This window comes from Ictalurus furcatus, chromosome 12, assembly GCF_023375685.1.
Source record: "Ictalurus furcatus strain D&B chromosome 12, Billie_1.0, whole genome shotgun sequence".
Lineage (NCBI taxonomy): Eukaryota > Metazoa > Chordata > Actinopteri > Siluriformes > Ictaluridae > Ictalurus > Ictalurus furcatus.
In genome coordinates this window covers 23,646,317-23,663,665 of record NC_071266.1, presented here as the reverse complement: position 1 = coordinate 23,663,665, position 17,349 = coordinate 23,646,317, and the positions used below count along the sequence as shown (strand labels likewise).

The 17,349-nt window shown below is 41.0% G+C and overlaps 1 protein-coding gene across 2 annotated transcripts in view; it reads left to right on the top strand.

Moving 5' to 3' along the window:
• The window catches only part of glcci1a (glucocorticoid induced 1a), a 59,509-nt gene extending 54,464 nt beyond the window's left edge, over positions 1–5,045 (top strand). For both annotated transcript variants that reach the window (XM_053637197.1, XM_053637196.1), the window contains exons 7-9: positions 368–563; positions 669–789; positions 1,701–5,045. In XM_053637197.1, the coding sequence (XP_053493172.1) occupies positions 368–563; positions 669–789; positions 1,701–2,010 (627 nt within the window). In that variant the 3' untranslated portion in view covers positions 2,011–5,045. The remainder of the gene's footprint in view (positions 1–367; positions 564–668; positions 790–1,700) is intronic.
• The last annotated feature ends 12,304 nt before the right edge of the window (positions 5,046–17,349 follow it).

Below are 17,349 nucleotides of genomic sequence, written 5' to 3'. Positions count from 1 at the left end.
TACTGGGACTGAAGGGTACAGAGGCCACACCTCCTTTACTGGGACTGACGGACACAGAGGCCACAACTCCTTTACTGGGACTGACGGGTACAGAGGCCACAACTCCTTTACTGGGACTGACAGGTACAGAGGCCACAACTCCTTTACTGGGACTGACGGATACAGAGGCCACACCTCCTTTACTGGGACTGACGGGTACAGAGGCCACACCTCCTTTACTGGGACTGACTGTACAGAGGCCACACCGCCTTCTTTGATCCTAACAGCTACTTTCTTGCTTTGCCTCTTTCTTTCACCCGTTACCACCTTTTTTCCTCCTTTTTCTCTCCTTCTCTCTTCTTCCGCTCTCCCTCTGTCTCTCCCTCAGGCGTTGGAGGTGCCTGATGGACGCCGTGCCCCGTTTCCTCCTCAGCAGCGGAGCAGTAGTACATGTGGTTTGGACTCTCAGACCCCGGCAGTACACGGCCGCTCCAGCAGCTGCTCCAGCGCATCCCCATGTCCGGTAGGATCACACGACGGCAGCCCGTACTCCACCGACGAGCTCCTCGACGACCGAGACAAAGGTCAGGGTCGCACATACACACATAAAAATCTCTTAACACTTGCATTGAATCGTCGCGATTCTGTGCAGAGGTGTAATTTCTGTCCTGTGATCGCTCTGTCTGCAGACAGCGGCAGCAGCTCTCCTCTCCCCAAGTTTGCCTCTTCACCCAAACCCAACAACAGCTACATGTTCAAGCGGGAGCCTCCCGAAGGCTGCGAGAAGATCAAAGTGTTCGAAGAAACAACGTGAGTCTGGCCTCATTTCTTGATGTCGAGAGCCATAGCAGAGGACAGTCAGAAGGCCAGTAGTCAGTACTGGCGTATTAATAGTTCTGCCCATCAAAACCTCAAAAAAAAACAAACCACAAATTAGTTTTGTAGGATCTCATTTCTCGCTACATAAAATGCACAAATTTAAGGATACAAATAATGAAATATCAACAGGTAGGTTTATGATACTGTCTGGTTTCCTGGTGAGGTTTAAACCAGTTTGTTTGCCTTATTACGTAGCTAACATTAAATCAAACTATTCATTATTCATTTGAAATCCCTGCTTTACTGAACAAAAGGGTTGGGTTTTTTTTGTAAATAGACTCTTCGAGCAGCGAGTGCAACATGCAGCACCATGTACCATAATGCTACGTTCACATCAAATGGTAAAAAAAACTGTAATTCCCACCTTCTGACTGGAAAAGGAGCCTTCTCACAGCCCAGATTTCTCCGTTCATTACTTAAATATGCTGACATTCAAGGAAATAATGTCTTAATTATACAGGGATTTTGGTTTACCTTTTAGCTTATAAGGAATTACTGATTAATCTCTGTTAAATATTAGGAGGTGACCTGTTAATTTTGAACATGAACACAACAACAGGCTAATGTTGGATTCTTTGGATTGTTGAACTCTTACAAGTCTGAAAAAATGGGAAGTTTTCACATCCTGCCAAACTCCTCCCACGTGACCTGAATGCTGCGTGAGAAAGTAGGGAACCGGGATTACCTCACAACACACACAGGTTGAGATTAATAAACAAGAAGGCCTGGATGAAAACAATAGGGGGCATGGCTTGAGAGAATGTCAGCCTCAAGAATCACATAAAGGGAAAATTACAAATCATAAATATATATATGTATATGTATTATTTTCTCTCTTGCAGGTCGAGACAGTCCTCTACCACCCCCCTCTTCTCCTGCCCCGACAAAAACAAGGTGAACTTCAACCCCACTGGTTCGGCTTTCTGCCCCGTCAGAATACCCGGCTCTCTGCTTCAACACTCGGCCTCCCAAGCTGAGGAAGAGGACGAGGAAGGAGGACACCCCAGTGCTGTGACCTCCTCGGCCATGTACACCCTGCTCCACCCCACTCAGGTCTCCATCAGTACCAGCACAGACGATCCGCCAGAATCAGACGCCGCGTCTCCGTCCCAACAAGAGGCACCACACACAAACTCAGAACTGTGCAGTTAGCTCGACTTGCCCAGAGCTGGTCTCTGTGGCACTTGGTGCCCTTCATAGGTTGACTAGATGCCACCTTTCCCCCTCTTTCTGGACTGAAATGTCACCGTCTGCATGTCATAGTGACACACAAGGTTCCAAACACGAGAATAGCGCTCCACTTCAATCCGTCGTCACATCCGCACCGGTTTTCTTACGCACTTATACTGACAGGGACTAAAGAGCTGCAAGGCTATAGTGTGCGAGTGTTCAGGCTGTTTTTGGAACAGCACCACAGAAGCTGGTTAAAGATTATATATATATATATATATATATATATATATATAAACATATACTATTAATGTTAAAATAAAGTGTGTGAAGGTTTTATGGACCACAAAATATGCAAATGTAGGTTCAATGTTAACCTTAACCGAAAGAAAGAAAAGAGTGAGCTGTCATTTTTTTTGCTACAGAAGTCCCAAGAGGCCATGTTTTGTTTTGGTTTTTTTTTGGTTTTTTTTTACTCCCATTATCTCGCGATTAAGATAATCCTTTTTGATTAGCTTTATTCTATAAGCCTAAACGTCCAGGTTGTTGTCTCAATGAAACCACTTTCACGTGAAAAAATAAGTCGCGCAACCTCCTGGTGAGATCAGTGTATTTGAGAGGTACAGATGCACCCTTCTAACATATCAGGTGTAGTTTTTTGATCGCAATTTAAATAAAAATAAATAAATAAAAGGTTTTATGAAATATCCTGACCAGCAGGCTGACATTAGCAGTGAAGAGTTGCAATTTATAAACACATATGTATAAACAATCTTCTCAGAAATCTTGTCAGGTTAGCTCAGATTAGCTAATAATTTAGATATAGACATTAATGATTATGCTCTAAAGATAATCCTCTCAGAAATCCTCTCAGATTATTTTATATTACCTAGTTAGCTAGTGTGAACAGTGAAGATTAGGTACAGAAATTATTATGACCGACAATTCCTGTCAGAAATCCTGTCAGAAATCCTGATATTAACTAGCTAGCTTGTGTTAGCAATGCAAATGATGATTATTAATGATTATGACTTAAAATCCTGTCAGAAATCCTTTCAGATTAGCTTATTCTTGTGAGCTGGCTAATGTCGGCAGGGAAGATTCTAAACATTAATGATTATGACCTAAAAAATGAGTTAGCTGTGAAGATTATCAACACATAAATATGACTTAAAACTTCTGTCAAGTTAGCCCATGTTAGCTAGTTAGCTAGCTAGCTGGTGTTATCAATGAAAATGATAAGTATTAATGGTTATGATATCCTGTTAGCGCATATTAGCTAGCTGGTTGGCGGTAGCAATGGAAATACATGGATAAACATTACTAAATATGCTTTAGAAATCCTGTCAGATTAGCTCATGCTAGCTAGCAGACTAGCGTTAGCAATGAATATTATAGACATTTATAAATATGATTTTAAAATCCTGGGAGGTTAACGTGTATTAACTAGCTGGCTTTTGTGAGCAATGAAAATTCTGAACATTAATGATTATTACCTAAAATCCTGTCAGAAATCCTCTCAGCTTAGCTCATGCCTACAAAGTGGATTTTTTGTTGCTGTTTTGAGATCAGTAAGTCGTAATGTCAAGATAATAATAATCCACTGCCTCTTGGGACTTCTGTTTTTTTTTTTTAAATTTTATTCTCATCTTATTTATACATTTTGGCATTGAGTTCTGGTCACAGTTTTTGGATTCACTTATTTTTTTTTTTTTTGGTGTGATTCATTTTCTCACTCACGTGGATCAGAACGATTGCACAGCTTCGCTTTCTGTTGGGTGAGTGAAATCCAAGCAAATCACTGCTTAACTTAAGTGGGATAACTCCTTTTTTCAGCTAGAACATATGACGATTGCGTAATGATTGCGTTTAGTGGAGAACGTTACATTAAAAAAGCTTCAAGAAGGGTTTAATAGGGTCGGATGCATGTATCTGAAATTGATCATATATGTTGACAATTACAGTGTCATGTCTGTTTTCTTTTTTTTAACATCCACAGTATGAATAAGCTCTCTCTATCTATATATATATATATCTATATATAGATAGATCGATATATGGATATCTATATAAAAAAAAAAAAAAAGATAAAAGCTTGTTTGGGTTTAACTGTTTATTGCTTTATGTATGTTATAGAGAAAAAGTGTGATCTAATCTTTGGGATTATGTTTACAGTCTGTCCGGGTTTTGTTACTTTTAAGAAATTAAATACAAAAATAGGTTTTAAAAAGGTTTTAAAAAAAAAAAGAAGAAGAAGAAGAAGAAGACAAATGCATTTAAAAAAAAAAAAAACAACAACAAAAAAAACGCTATAGTGTTGCACAGTATCTGTTTATAGCCCAGCTTCAGGTGTGAGTTTAAACTCAGGTAATTTGCACTCTACTGTGTGTCCATTCTCAACTCGAACTCCTACCACGTTTTACATACATATGCATACACGCACTCATACACACCTGAACACACACTCCCCTCAACAGTTCGATGTCGATCAGCTTTTTAGTTCGTATATATTACTCGTGGTCTCTTTTGAGTGTATGTTAAAAGCTGCCGATCCACTGACTGAAATCCGAGGCCAAATAGTTAGTTTATAGGCAACTAATTTGTAGCAACAGTAAAAGAATAATTCTGCTGTGTTGATTCAGGAGGTTGTGAGTGCACCATGGCCACTGGATCTCCGTCGAACATATGCGGCTTTATGAGCTACATATGAGTTATAACGGACAGACGAATGCTCGTCTGGAAATTCCTACTTTACAAGCTTGAAGTCGATGTTTTAAAGTACCTTTTCAAGTAGTTTAGATTGGCATCGCATTAACTGTAAACAAATCGTCAATACCACAAATCATGTAGACAACTTACAAAATGACTACTTAATTAACGACTGTCTGCTGTGGATGCAACATCTACTGTATATCAGCTCCCACAACTACTTTTTTATTGACGTAACCCCAACTCGTAAAGTCATGGCTTGTAGGAAAATGACTAGCGCATCAAAAATACAAGTTTCTTGCTAGTAATTATGGCATTGTTGCAATGGCTATGTTGCAGTCTCATAATTGTGATATTTTTGACGGAACTTGAAGGACTAGAGAAACCTGCTTGTTCTGATTGGTTGGACATTGGTGGTATGTCTCCTGGGGGACGCACAGAGACTGAAGTTTCTCCAGAAATTTTATTGACAGTGGAAGAGATTGTCTGCAAATTTGACCAAATTTCCAAGCATCACATTTAGTCACGGTGGAAGCAAGTGTTCAACCACTTATAGGCTACTCTCTAGCTATCCTATGAATAAAACTACCCATGAAATGATGTATGTACTATAGACAGAATTTAGGGGATGTGTCATAAAGTCCGCATCAACTTGTCCAGTCCATATGGTAGTAGAAAAAAAAAACTGTCCCCCACAACAAGACACTATCCTGTCACATCACTCAGTTATATATTTTTTTTAATCATCCCTTTTTATTTGAACCGAGACATGATTTGCTAACATAAAGCTGTGAGTGTTGCATGGATCCCATCACTGTTTCACCTTCCACACTTGTTATTTTTAATGCAAGTGTGTATGGGTCATTATTATTATTTTTTTTATTTCAGCCACATTCACAAAGGCACGTTGCTTGGGATACCAGCAGCCCAGGAAAGGTGACAAGGAGCTATTTACCATGTTTTAAATGATATGACCGAGGCAGTGTTGTAAGGAGATATATATATAATATTATAGGGCACACGGTGGCTTGGTGGTTAGCATGTTCACCTCACACCTCCAGGGTCGGGGGTTCAAGTTCCCACCACTGCCCTGTGTATGTGGAGTTTGCATGTTCTCCCCATGCTGCGGGGGTTTCCTCCGGGTACTCCGGTTTCCAAAGACATGCATGGTAGGCTGATTGGCGTATCCAAAGTTTCCATAGTGTATGAATGTGTATGTGATTGTGCCCTGCGACGGATTGGCACCCCGTCCCGGGTGTACACCACCTTGTGCCCTATGCTCCCTGGGATAAGCTCCAGGTTCCCCGCGACCCTGATTTCATTGAAATTCAAAACTCGATATACAATTTCAAAAGACCTAAACATAAACCGTTATATTTACAAATTGCAAAATACAAAATCCCGAGCAGCGCCACCATAATCAGTCCATACAACTGCATTGGTGACTGGCTTGGTGCATTTTTAAATGACCATACACAGTCTTCTATACTTTATTTTCTTCATACCGCACCTCATTATCAGACATCAGTAGTTTATCGAATGAATGGTACTGCTATTTCAGTGTCTAAAATCTGTGCAATAATAATAATAATAATAATAATGATAAAAGTGATCTTTTGCCGTTTGCTAGGAAAAGGAATTGCTTTAAAGCCTTACATTTTAGGAGAATGAATACTTCCACTCCAGTCCACAGTATTTGGTGATAGATTGAACAGGGCACATTTCTGGCATCATTTCAGTTTGTGCAGAGATTTGACATGCTTTCCTAACTGACACATTTTTCGTTCATGCCTTGAATGTTAATATTTTAGACACAACAGAAATCTTGTATATCAGGGGTGCCCAAGTCAGGGTTTACTTCCAACACACCTGGCTCTAACATTCAGGTCATCCTTAAGAGGAACCAAACACTGCAAGGATGTAGATCAACAGAACCGGGTTTGGGCGCCCCTGCTTTACGTGTACATAAGACCCCATTATCACAGCTGTGATTTGTCCCATAACTTTAGGAGCTTGCAGTGCTTTGGCTTGGTAACTGTGAGTGTGTCAGCATCAGGCCAGTGCCAGGTTTCCACTGGGCTGTGATATCTCAGCTCATCTATTCACACACACAACTGCAATACATTTATGGTTCTGGTTAGGTCATTGATGGTGTAATGAAGGAACCAACTTTCAAGGGGAAACTGAAGAAACTGAAGCGCAATTGCAAGAAGGAAAAAAAAAAAACAAACCGCACTTGAATGCTCTTAACACAGTCCAGTTCTCTGTCTAAGCCTCCTCTTAAATAAATCAATGTCAGTATGGTTCAAGTCTCGTAACTTTGACTTTATTGTAGTCATGCAGTATCATATAGCTCCAGCTGCTGAGCTTGTTGCGTAATGTTTCTGCGCATATCTGAGTTTCACATCTGGTCGGCTGTCCCAAACCGACGATACAGAAGAACCGCAAATTATTTTCTTCAGCCTGAATCGGTGTTTCCATTTCTTTCTCTTTTTTTTCCCCCTTGTAAAATAGAGATCTTGTGTCTTATTTAAATAAAGTTATTAGCAGAAATGATGTATTGTCTTCCTGTGACTTCTACAATCAATATCTTCCTGTTGCAATAAATCTGTAATCCTTTTAGTGGATTATTATTATTATTATTATTATTATTATCAGCAAACGTCGTATATTAATAGAAACATTCACTCATGAATAACGTGGTCACTGTTAGTCTGAGTAATCTTGACTTCAACCACGCCCCAAATTGGTATTAATTATGGCATGTTATATTATTATGTAAGGAATAATACACTCGGGGGCATGCTTTTATAGGAAAATAATCAATGACAGGATGGTGGGAAGTGACCAGACCCAAATACTCTCCCCTGGAAACGATCATTTTCCTATGAGTGCACATCATGACGTGTTTTCTCCTCTTATAGTCTAGCAATTAGCCAACGATTACAATTTGTATTCATTAACAACAAAAATGGGTTCCTGTGGCAATGGTCTAATAACAGATATGGCTCCAAAATCAACCCGTACAGTATTTAGCAGAGTTTTACCGTGACCAAAAATGTTTGATCTTGGGAGTATTATTGTGCTTTTTTGCAGTGATGTTTGTTGGTAAATGAGAATGCTGAATAGGCATTGTGTCTGCGTCTTGGCCCAAATCTTCGGAAAATCTGCGGTAATTTAGAAAAATTGCGAAATCCTGGAGGGACTGCATAATATTGGGCTTTACGCTCTCACATACAACATGACAATGAGCGAGACAGTGAATGTAAATCTGAAGTAAATTCAGAAATGTTATCAGCATGTGGGTTTGAATTTGTAACCAAGCACTGGTTTTAACTGGGGCTAGATAAGCATATTAAAAAACAAAAACGAAAACATGGATAACCGTAAACGCGCAATAAGTGTGTCAATCAAAAGAAAAACCAGAGCTTGTTAAAATGGGACTTTGACAATTTGGTCGATGAGTTTGCAAGGCAAGAAAGAAGTCAGATATCTAGGGGAAGACTGGCTTCGGCATAGCGACAAGGCTACTCAAATACTCATGATAGATGTGTAATGTAGAAGTGTATACCATTTATTTTTTCTCTCCATGTCTTGGATTGTGAAATGGTCAGGGAATCCATGCATTGGATCAGGAGGGTTGCCCTGCATAGGTTCTTGCCCAGCAGACCAGGATTTACTAATCTGCCCTGCACCAATCTAAATGCCAGTGCAGTGTTCCTAATTTAGTGTATTAGCATAGTGCATGCAGCAGAGGGCTCTACATGGACGCAAGAGATCCAGCATTGCTTCAAATGACGCTAAACTGCTGTGTTACAGAGAGATGGTTAATTAAGAGGTGTGGCTATCCACAGTATAATCTTGTACTGTGCGAGTAAATAGTGTTGAGCAGAATTGTTTACAATGCAATTGTCATATAGTTTGGCTATTGAAAGGGGTAGAAGTGTAGCTCATACAAGGCTTTAGTGCTATAGCTTGTCAGAAAATCACATATAAAGTAGTAGAGTGTTCCTTCAAGTAATATGAACTCTCTTATTCCCATTACCTTTAGTGAGAAATGTACCTGAACCCTTCTTTCAATCTATAATGCTTTGCTTTCAGCTGGCAAAGCAAGGGAAACAACATCTAATGGCCTTGTAATGTCAGCACGTAATGCTACAATGAGACGATCTGGCCTTGCAAACACTGTGAACTACGGTAGCAATATTTTTCCTGTAGTTTTAGCCTACAGACTTCATCTGTCCTCATGTTACTACTGACTATATGATTCATTCGGTGACTATTTTGACTAGTTATGAAACAGCCTTCTAATTAGTTATCGTGACTCAGACACAGTCTCGGTGTTTAAGTCTAGGCTGAAAACATATTTGCTTACTCAAGCTTACCATGAATAGACTTTCTTTTACGCAAAGTACACTGTGTTATCCATTACGGGATAATAAGTATACCTAATAATCTCTCCCTCTCTTTACCTCCCTCGCTCTCTCCTTCTGTCGAGCCACACATGGTTTTAGGGAGATGTCAGTGATCCTGACCCTTTCTGCTCTCCGGTCCTGCCTGCCTCTGGATGGAGCTCTCATCAACTGGAGGCTACAGCCTGGAGATTGCTGAGGATGGTACCACTTGAAGTACCATGGAAATAATTTTGGACCACAATTCCACATGGACGTTCTCGCTGTGGTTGCTGGGACTACGGTTGCTGCGATGGCCTTAGGACTGAAATTACTACATACAGTTCTGCACTCAGGTCTCCTTTAGTGAACAGTGGACTAGTTCAACAAACAGACTTCATATAAACACCATAATGAACTTTCTTTTACTTTCACACTATCCGTTGTTACCCAGATGAGGACGGGTTCCCTTCTGAGTCTGGTTCCTCTCAAGGTTTCTTCCTCTATCACCTTAGGGAGTTTTTCCTCACCACCGTCACCACCGGCTCCCTCAATAGGGATAAATTCACACACTTAAAATCCATATCCTGTGTTTATATGTTTCTGTAAAGCTGCTTTGAGACAACATCCATTGTTAAAAGTGATCTACAAATAAAATTTTATTGAATTGAAAAGTATTTTATACTCATAAATGATGCAAAGTTGGAGCTTAGCAAGATCATGTCGTATCTTGGATGCAAAGTGTTTTCATCCAGCAAGCATTAGAAACAATAGCAGAATGAGTTATTTTGGGAGACAGCTACCTCGACAAAGCCGAACCCTGCACACTTCTGCCTGCCTCTTGCCAAAAGATTTGTTTAGACACAGAAGAAAGAAGCTGACGTCTCAATGAACTTCTGTATAAGCTTCAGCTAATCAGTGTTTTGTGCCTGAAGGATGGCACAACAAAAGTGGGGGTCGTCAGTGAGCATTAATAGCTCATTTGCATGTGGGGCTATTATGAAACAATGAGCTATATCGGGATATGCGATTTCATTCACTGGATTTTGCATTTCCTCTTCTGAGATTATACAATTCACATCTCCATATGTAATCAGTGATAGGATGATTGATTCAAATCTGTTTTAATGCGCCATGCTATGATACAATATGATTCACAGAGGCCATGCCTCTTTTCTTCCTTTACTAGAACTGACAAAGTGGCTAAGCCTATTTTAGTAGAACTGACAGAGAACACGTCTGACACAGAGACCACGTCTCCTTTACCAGAACTGACACAGAGACCACGCCTCCTTTACCAGAACTGACACAGAGACCACGCCTCCTTTACCAGAACTGACACAGAGACCACGCCTCCTTTACCAGAACTGACACGGAGACCACGCCTCCTTTACCAGAACTGACACGGAGACCACGCCTCCTTTACCAGAACTGACACGGAGACCACGTTTCCTTTACCAGAACTGACACAGAGACCACGCCTCCTTTACCAGAACTGACACGGAGACCACGTCTCTTTTACCAGAACTGACACGGAGACCACGTCTCCTTTACCAGAACTGACACGGAGACCACGTCTCCTTTACCAGAACTGACACAGAGACCACGCCTCCTTTACCAGAACTGACACGGAGACCACGTCTCCTTTACCAGAACTGACACGGAGACCACGTCTCCTTTACCAGAACTGACACGGAGACCACGCCTCCTTTACCAGAACTGACACGGAGACCACGTCTCCTTTACCAGAACTGACACGGAGACCACGTCTCCTTTACCAGAACTGACACAGAGACCACGTATCCTTTACCAGAACTGACACAGAGACCACGTCTCCTTTACCAGAACTGACACAGAGACCACGCCTCCTTTACCAGAACTGACACAGAGACCACGCCTCCTTTACCAGAACTGACACAGAGACCACGTCTCCTTTACCAGAACTGACACAGAGACCACGTCTCCTTTACCAGAACTGACACAGAGACCACGCCTCCTTTACCAGAACTGACACAGAGACCACGTATCCTTTACCAGAACTGACACAGAGACCACGCCTCCTTTACCAGAACTGACACAGAGACCACGTATCCTTTACCAGAACTGACACAGAGACCACGCCTCCTTTACCAGAACTGACACAGAGACCACGTCTCCTTTACCAGAACTGACACAGAGACCACGTCTCCTTTACCAGAACTGACACAGAGACCACGTCTCCTTTGCCAGAACTGACACAGAGACCACGTCTCCTTTGCCAGAACTGACACAGAGACCACGTCTCCTTTACCAGAACTGACACAGAGACCACGCCCCCTTTACCAGAACTGACACAGAGACCACGTATCCTTTACCAGAACTGACACAGAGACCACGCCCCCTTTACCAGAACTGACACAGAGACCACGCCTCCTTTACCAGAACTGACACAGAGACCACGTCTCCTTTACCAGAACTGACACAGAGACCACACCCCCTTTACCAGAACTGACACAGAGACTATGCCTTTAAGAATTAAAGGCTGTCTTTATGTCAGAAGTGCATGTAATTCTCAGTTAAACTGCTCTGAGGTTCACTAGTATGTCACAGTAGTGCCCCACTGAAATGCAATCACTGTCAAGTCACAGCCCTGAGCCACTGGGAGAGAGAAGCAGAGAAGTTCCTGAAAGCATCATTTTCAAAAGTGTTAATATGACTACGAAATACTTACAGCTCGTAGCTGGGCCTAGGGGAGACCCCACAGAGTCCTTAAGTAGGACCTCACTTTAAATCACTTTGAGTAAAAGAATTAGTGAAGTGAATACATTTTGTAAATGAACTGCAGAACATTAAACCACATGTTCCTGCTACCAAGCAGATAAAATAGACCAAATCCTGAATCCTAGAAGTCACCCTGCTGATGAATGCGTGTAACAAAGCCCCACCACACACACACATCATAAACATGCATGGAGCAAGCAGATGACTCGATTACGGCCAGTGTAGCAGAGGGAAATGATCGCAGTTTCCTGGCTAATATAATTACCTCTGTCTCAGGATCCTGAAAAACAGGCCTTCTGATCAATGCCCCTCATGCAGTGATATTAAATGAATCCTATTCTGGATATAATGTATCTCTTACATTTTAATTGTAATTAAGATATCGTTTTCAGAGCCTATTTTATGCTTGTACTGTATGATGTCCTGTCTAAATGTGCCTTTTTCCCCATCATGTGAAGATTGTTTGCAATTTTCTTTCCATATTGGGCCACACATAAGACACACATGCTTGCACTGCCGGTGCTGACAGACTATGAGTTAATATCTATTTGATGCCACTACTGTATGACTGCAAGAACACATTAAATCTAGCCTCAGACTCAACTGCATTGTCTTTTTTTGTTTTGTTTTTTTATCTTAGCCTATAGATCTAGGTTTAATCTCAGTTAATCCTCATGTGAGTTACACTATTTGTGTTATTAATAAAGTACTCCTTCTGCGGTCTTTTGAAAGGTCCCTTTCACCACGAATGGCTTAAAGGACACGAGTTAAGATCAGAGTAGCTTTAAAGAATTTCTATGAACACTAGTACAGTTTAGCGGGAAACAGAAAAGGATACGTAAATGAAAGGTGAGGGAAAGGGGAAGGAAAATATTGAAATGAATGAGTTGTGGTATGAAAGCAATCTAGTGTGTATTCAGTACCTGCGTGCTATTAAAATGCCACTAGTGCTCCTGGGGTGCATTTATTTACGGAATGTTGAGGATTTGAGATCCCCATGTAATCCTCAAGCACCAGATCGGACCAACTGCAGATTTTTACCTGCAGACTCATACACAGCCTTGATGTTATTCATGATAATAGGAAAATAGGATATAGGACAATTATCAACAGTGGGGTGGTGTGAGTTGGCCTGACACAAAGCAGGGTTACTAGAACCACCCTGAAGTTGATTATTTGTTTTCCGATTATAGCATGCACTGAAGTGTTTTATTCCTCCTCCTTCACACCTCCAGCGTCGGGGGTTCGATTCCTGCCGCGGCCCTGTGTACGTTCTCCCCGTGCTGCGGGGGTTTCCTCCGGGTACTCCGGTTTCCTCCCCCAGTCCAAAGACATGCATGGTAAGCTGATCGGCATGCCCAGAGTGTCCGTAGTGTATGAATGGGTGTGTGAATGTGTATGTGATTGTGCCCTGCGATGGATTGGCACCCCACCTTGTACCCCATGCCCCCTGTGATAGGCTCCAGGTTCCCCCGCGACCCTGAAGGATAAACGGTATAGAAAATGGATGGACGACACATAATCTTCATCCATTTATAAGTGCGTTGCGGAATGTCTGCAAAAGAAGTCCGGTCTTATGTTATGTTATAGCAGCTGTAAACAGTTCTTCCTTCACGTTTTCTTGTTGGAACACTTACAGCTTGTACCTCAGCTCTGATACTGGAGACTCCTTCCATTACTGTTGAACCATATCAATAGGTCTTATAAATATGTCATAGATTATGCAGTCCCTGTCCGTGTGCAAGTTGTTTCTGTGGAAACGCTAACATATTAGAGTTAGCGCACTGATATAAACCTGTGATTCGCCTCGTAGCCGGAACTACTATCAAAGCTGCTGTTGTAGAAAATTAATCAACACATTCTAATCAATCAGATTACAGAATTATATATATATATAGCTTGATTTTATGGGTATTTTCACTGCTGCACTTTCTTTTGACTTAAAAAAAAAAAAAAAAAAAAAAACTGTGTACAACAAGCTCAACACCTCTACTGTATCCAGTATATTCGAGGCTTTATAGTTTACAATAACATTTTTGCAAATGCCATTTCAAATCTCAGCTTGCTATTTTAAAGGCTGTGTTTAAGAATCTGGTGTTCTGTTGAACTAACACTGTGGATCGGTGTGTGTTGATGGGAATTAACTTAATTAAGCACACTAATCCCTGCTTTTTTATGATTGCCTCGAATAGCCGCTCGCGCCAGGAGAGGAAGTGGGTCAGGGCTTGTAACCATGGATCCGAAGGAGTCGCGAGAAGGCGTGCCGATCTGTATGCAGGGGTGGACGGTACAAAATGGACGTCTTTAAGACCTAGACCATGTGCACAAATTCAGGCAATCATAGAAATAATCTAAGAGCAGTTTTGGAACCACAGGTCTTGATTATAAATCCATTTAGAAAACAACAACAACAACAACAAAAAAAAAACTAAAACTTAATAATTTTCAAATCAGGATGTTGTAAAAAGAATAAGAAGATGTAAAAAAAAAAAAGAAGAAGAAGAAGAAGAAGAATTACGCCCTATGGAAATTGTTGTTTTGTTTGTTTGTTTGTTGACATATTTGGACAAGCAAACATTTGATCATCTTTAAACAGTGCCTATTAATAAAGGTGATAGACTCTACTAAATTACACATAAAGTTTCCATTTTGTAGTCATTTTCACAATTTAAATTAACCAAAATTGATCACTCCTTCAAATCCATATAATTAGAATCAAGTGTTTAAGATTGGGTGTTCCAGTGATTAGAACCTGCTCAGGGAGTGCAGGTGGAGCCTGTCTTATTTATACCCCTCTCATATCTAGTGTCTGGTGTTACCCTTTGTTATTGAGGTGTGTGGTGTCATCATGCCAAGATCTAAAGAGTTCTGTAAGGCCTTCAGAAAACAAAAAGGTTGTGGATAACTACAAGTCTGGCAAGGGATTTAAAAAGATCTCCAAATTATTTGAAATACATCATTCCACTGTGAGGAAAACCATCTACAAATCGTGCAGATTTCAAACAACAGCCAGTTGACCGGCCATCCCCGCAAATTCAGCCCAAGAGCAGACCGTTTGATGCAAAAAGAAGTCTCCAAGAACCTCATCATTTCATCACAGGATCTGCTAGTAAGTCTTGCAGCTGTTGGTGTCAAAGTGCATGCTTCTACAATCAGAAAGAGATTGCACAGATTTGACCTGCATGGGAGGCGTGCCAGGAAAAAGCCTTTGCAAGACTACAGTTTACCAATGAGCATATAGGCAAAGACCAGGCCTTTTGGAATAATATGCTCTGGACAGATGAATCAAAGACAGAGTTGTTCGGACATAATAACAGTAGACATGTTTGGTGCTGACCAAAGACAGATTTTCAGGAGAAGCACCTCATACCAACTGTGAAGCAAGGTGGTGGAAATGTTATGGTTTGGGGTTGCTTCGCTGAATTCTGAAGATAATGTGAGACCATCTGTCTGAAAGTCTGAAGGTGAACCGAAAGTGGAACTTTCAACAGGATAATGATCCTAAACACACGAGCAAATCCACCAAGGAATAGCTGAAAAAGAAGAAATGGAGGGTTATGGAATGGCCTAGACAGAGCCTGGATTTGAATCTCATTGAAATGCTGTGGGGGGATTTGAAACGGGCAATACATGCAAGAAAACCCTCAAACATCTTGCAACCGAAAGAACATTGTATGGAAGAGTGGTCAAAAATTCCAGTAAGCCTGGTTGATAATTATACAAGAAGTTATTTCTACAAAAGTGGGCAATACTAGCTTCTGAGGCCAAGGGCGTACTTACTTTTTCCACAATATCACATCTATTGATATTTCTGTTGAATAAATGATTGAAAAATCTCATTTTCCTTGTAGTTTAGTTCAAGTATATTTACCTTTATTAATAGGCACTGTTTCAAAGATGATCAAATGCATTCTTGTCCAAATATGTCAAAAAAAGCCAACAATTTCCATGGGGTGTACTTATTTTTTACTATAGTAGCCGAGTAAGCTGAACAGCATCAATGAATAGAATAAATAACCAGAATGTTTTGTATTTGGAAAATGGGTCATCAATTCTTGAGAAAATTTTTGTACACAGCGGTGTACATAGTAGTAGACACAGGCTGTCTGATGAGCAGGGGCGAAAAAAAAAATTAAAAAGGGCACCTCCTACACACAGGTGGAAAACAAAAAAAAGGTGCACCAGGAATGCCGCAACTCGTGTCCTTCCAACTATAGACGGCACTTTATCTTATTTTCTTGCATGTCAGGGAGCCTGTTGGGCACTGCAGTACATATTCTGCCCTGGTAGGGGACCGTATTGGGCACTGCATCATATTTTCTCTGACATAAATGAACCCTATAGGGCACTGCATCATGTTTCCTCACATGTAGAGAAACCCTATAGGGAACTGCATCATGTTTTCTCTGACATAAAGGAACCCTATATGGCACTGCATGATAGGGGACCCTATTGGGCACTGCATCATGTTTCCACACATGTAGAGGAACCCTCTAGGGCACTGTATCATGTTTTCTCTGAGTTATTATTTTTTTCACATGGGTGATAGGTGTTGGATAACTTTTTTCTTTGCTTCAATAATAATAATAATAATTTAAAAAAACAACAACTGTATTTTACTCTGTGTTTACTCAGGTTGCCTTTGTTTTATGTTGTATTCTGTTTGAAGATCTAAAACCTTTTAGTATTAGATATACACCAAAACAACAACAACAAAAATCAGGATGGGGCAAATACTTTTTCACTTTTTTTGCTCTGTACAAATGTAGTAGTTAGAAAAAATATGTATTTATGTATCAGGTGAAAAATTCAAATGTATATTTATGCGCTCTGATTTTGTAGCCGAATTAATCATAGATTAAAAACAATATAGTGTAAATCATAGGTTTGTCATTACCTAATGCAGTGCTGCAGAATGGAACGTTGCTGTCTCACCTCCCCAGACTCGATCCTGACCTCGTCTTACTGTCCTTTCTTCCAGGTTCTCTGGTTTCCTCCCAGCTTCCTCCCAAAAGCATGCCTGTAGGTGGACTGCCTACTGTAGGCTATATTCTTAATAGCCCCTGGCTATGAATGAGTGTGTGAATTGAGCCCTGACTTGACTGGCATCCCGTTTAGGGTGTATTCCTGCCTTATGCTCAGTGTTCCCAGTGTTCCCAGTGTTCCCAGGATCGGCTCCCGGGATCGGCTCCGGGATCCACCGCGACCCTGACCGGGATACGGTGCTTACTGAAGACGAGTGGACCAATGACTTTTCACACTTATGTCTTTATAGAAACTTTCTCTCTTTCAGTAAAATCTGTTTTTATTTGCATTTGATATTTAGGGGATGGATGACGTAAGCAAAATTTTGTTCCTTCTCACCCTGCGTATCCCAGTGCGCTCCTCCCTTCAGCAGCACTCACTCTCTCTCTCTCTCTCTCTCTCTCTCTCTCTCTCTCTCTCTCTCTGGTTCTGCGGC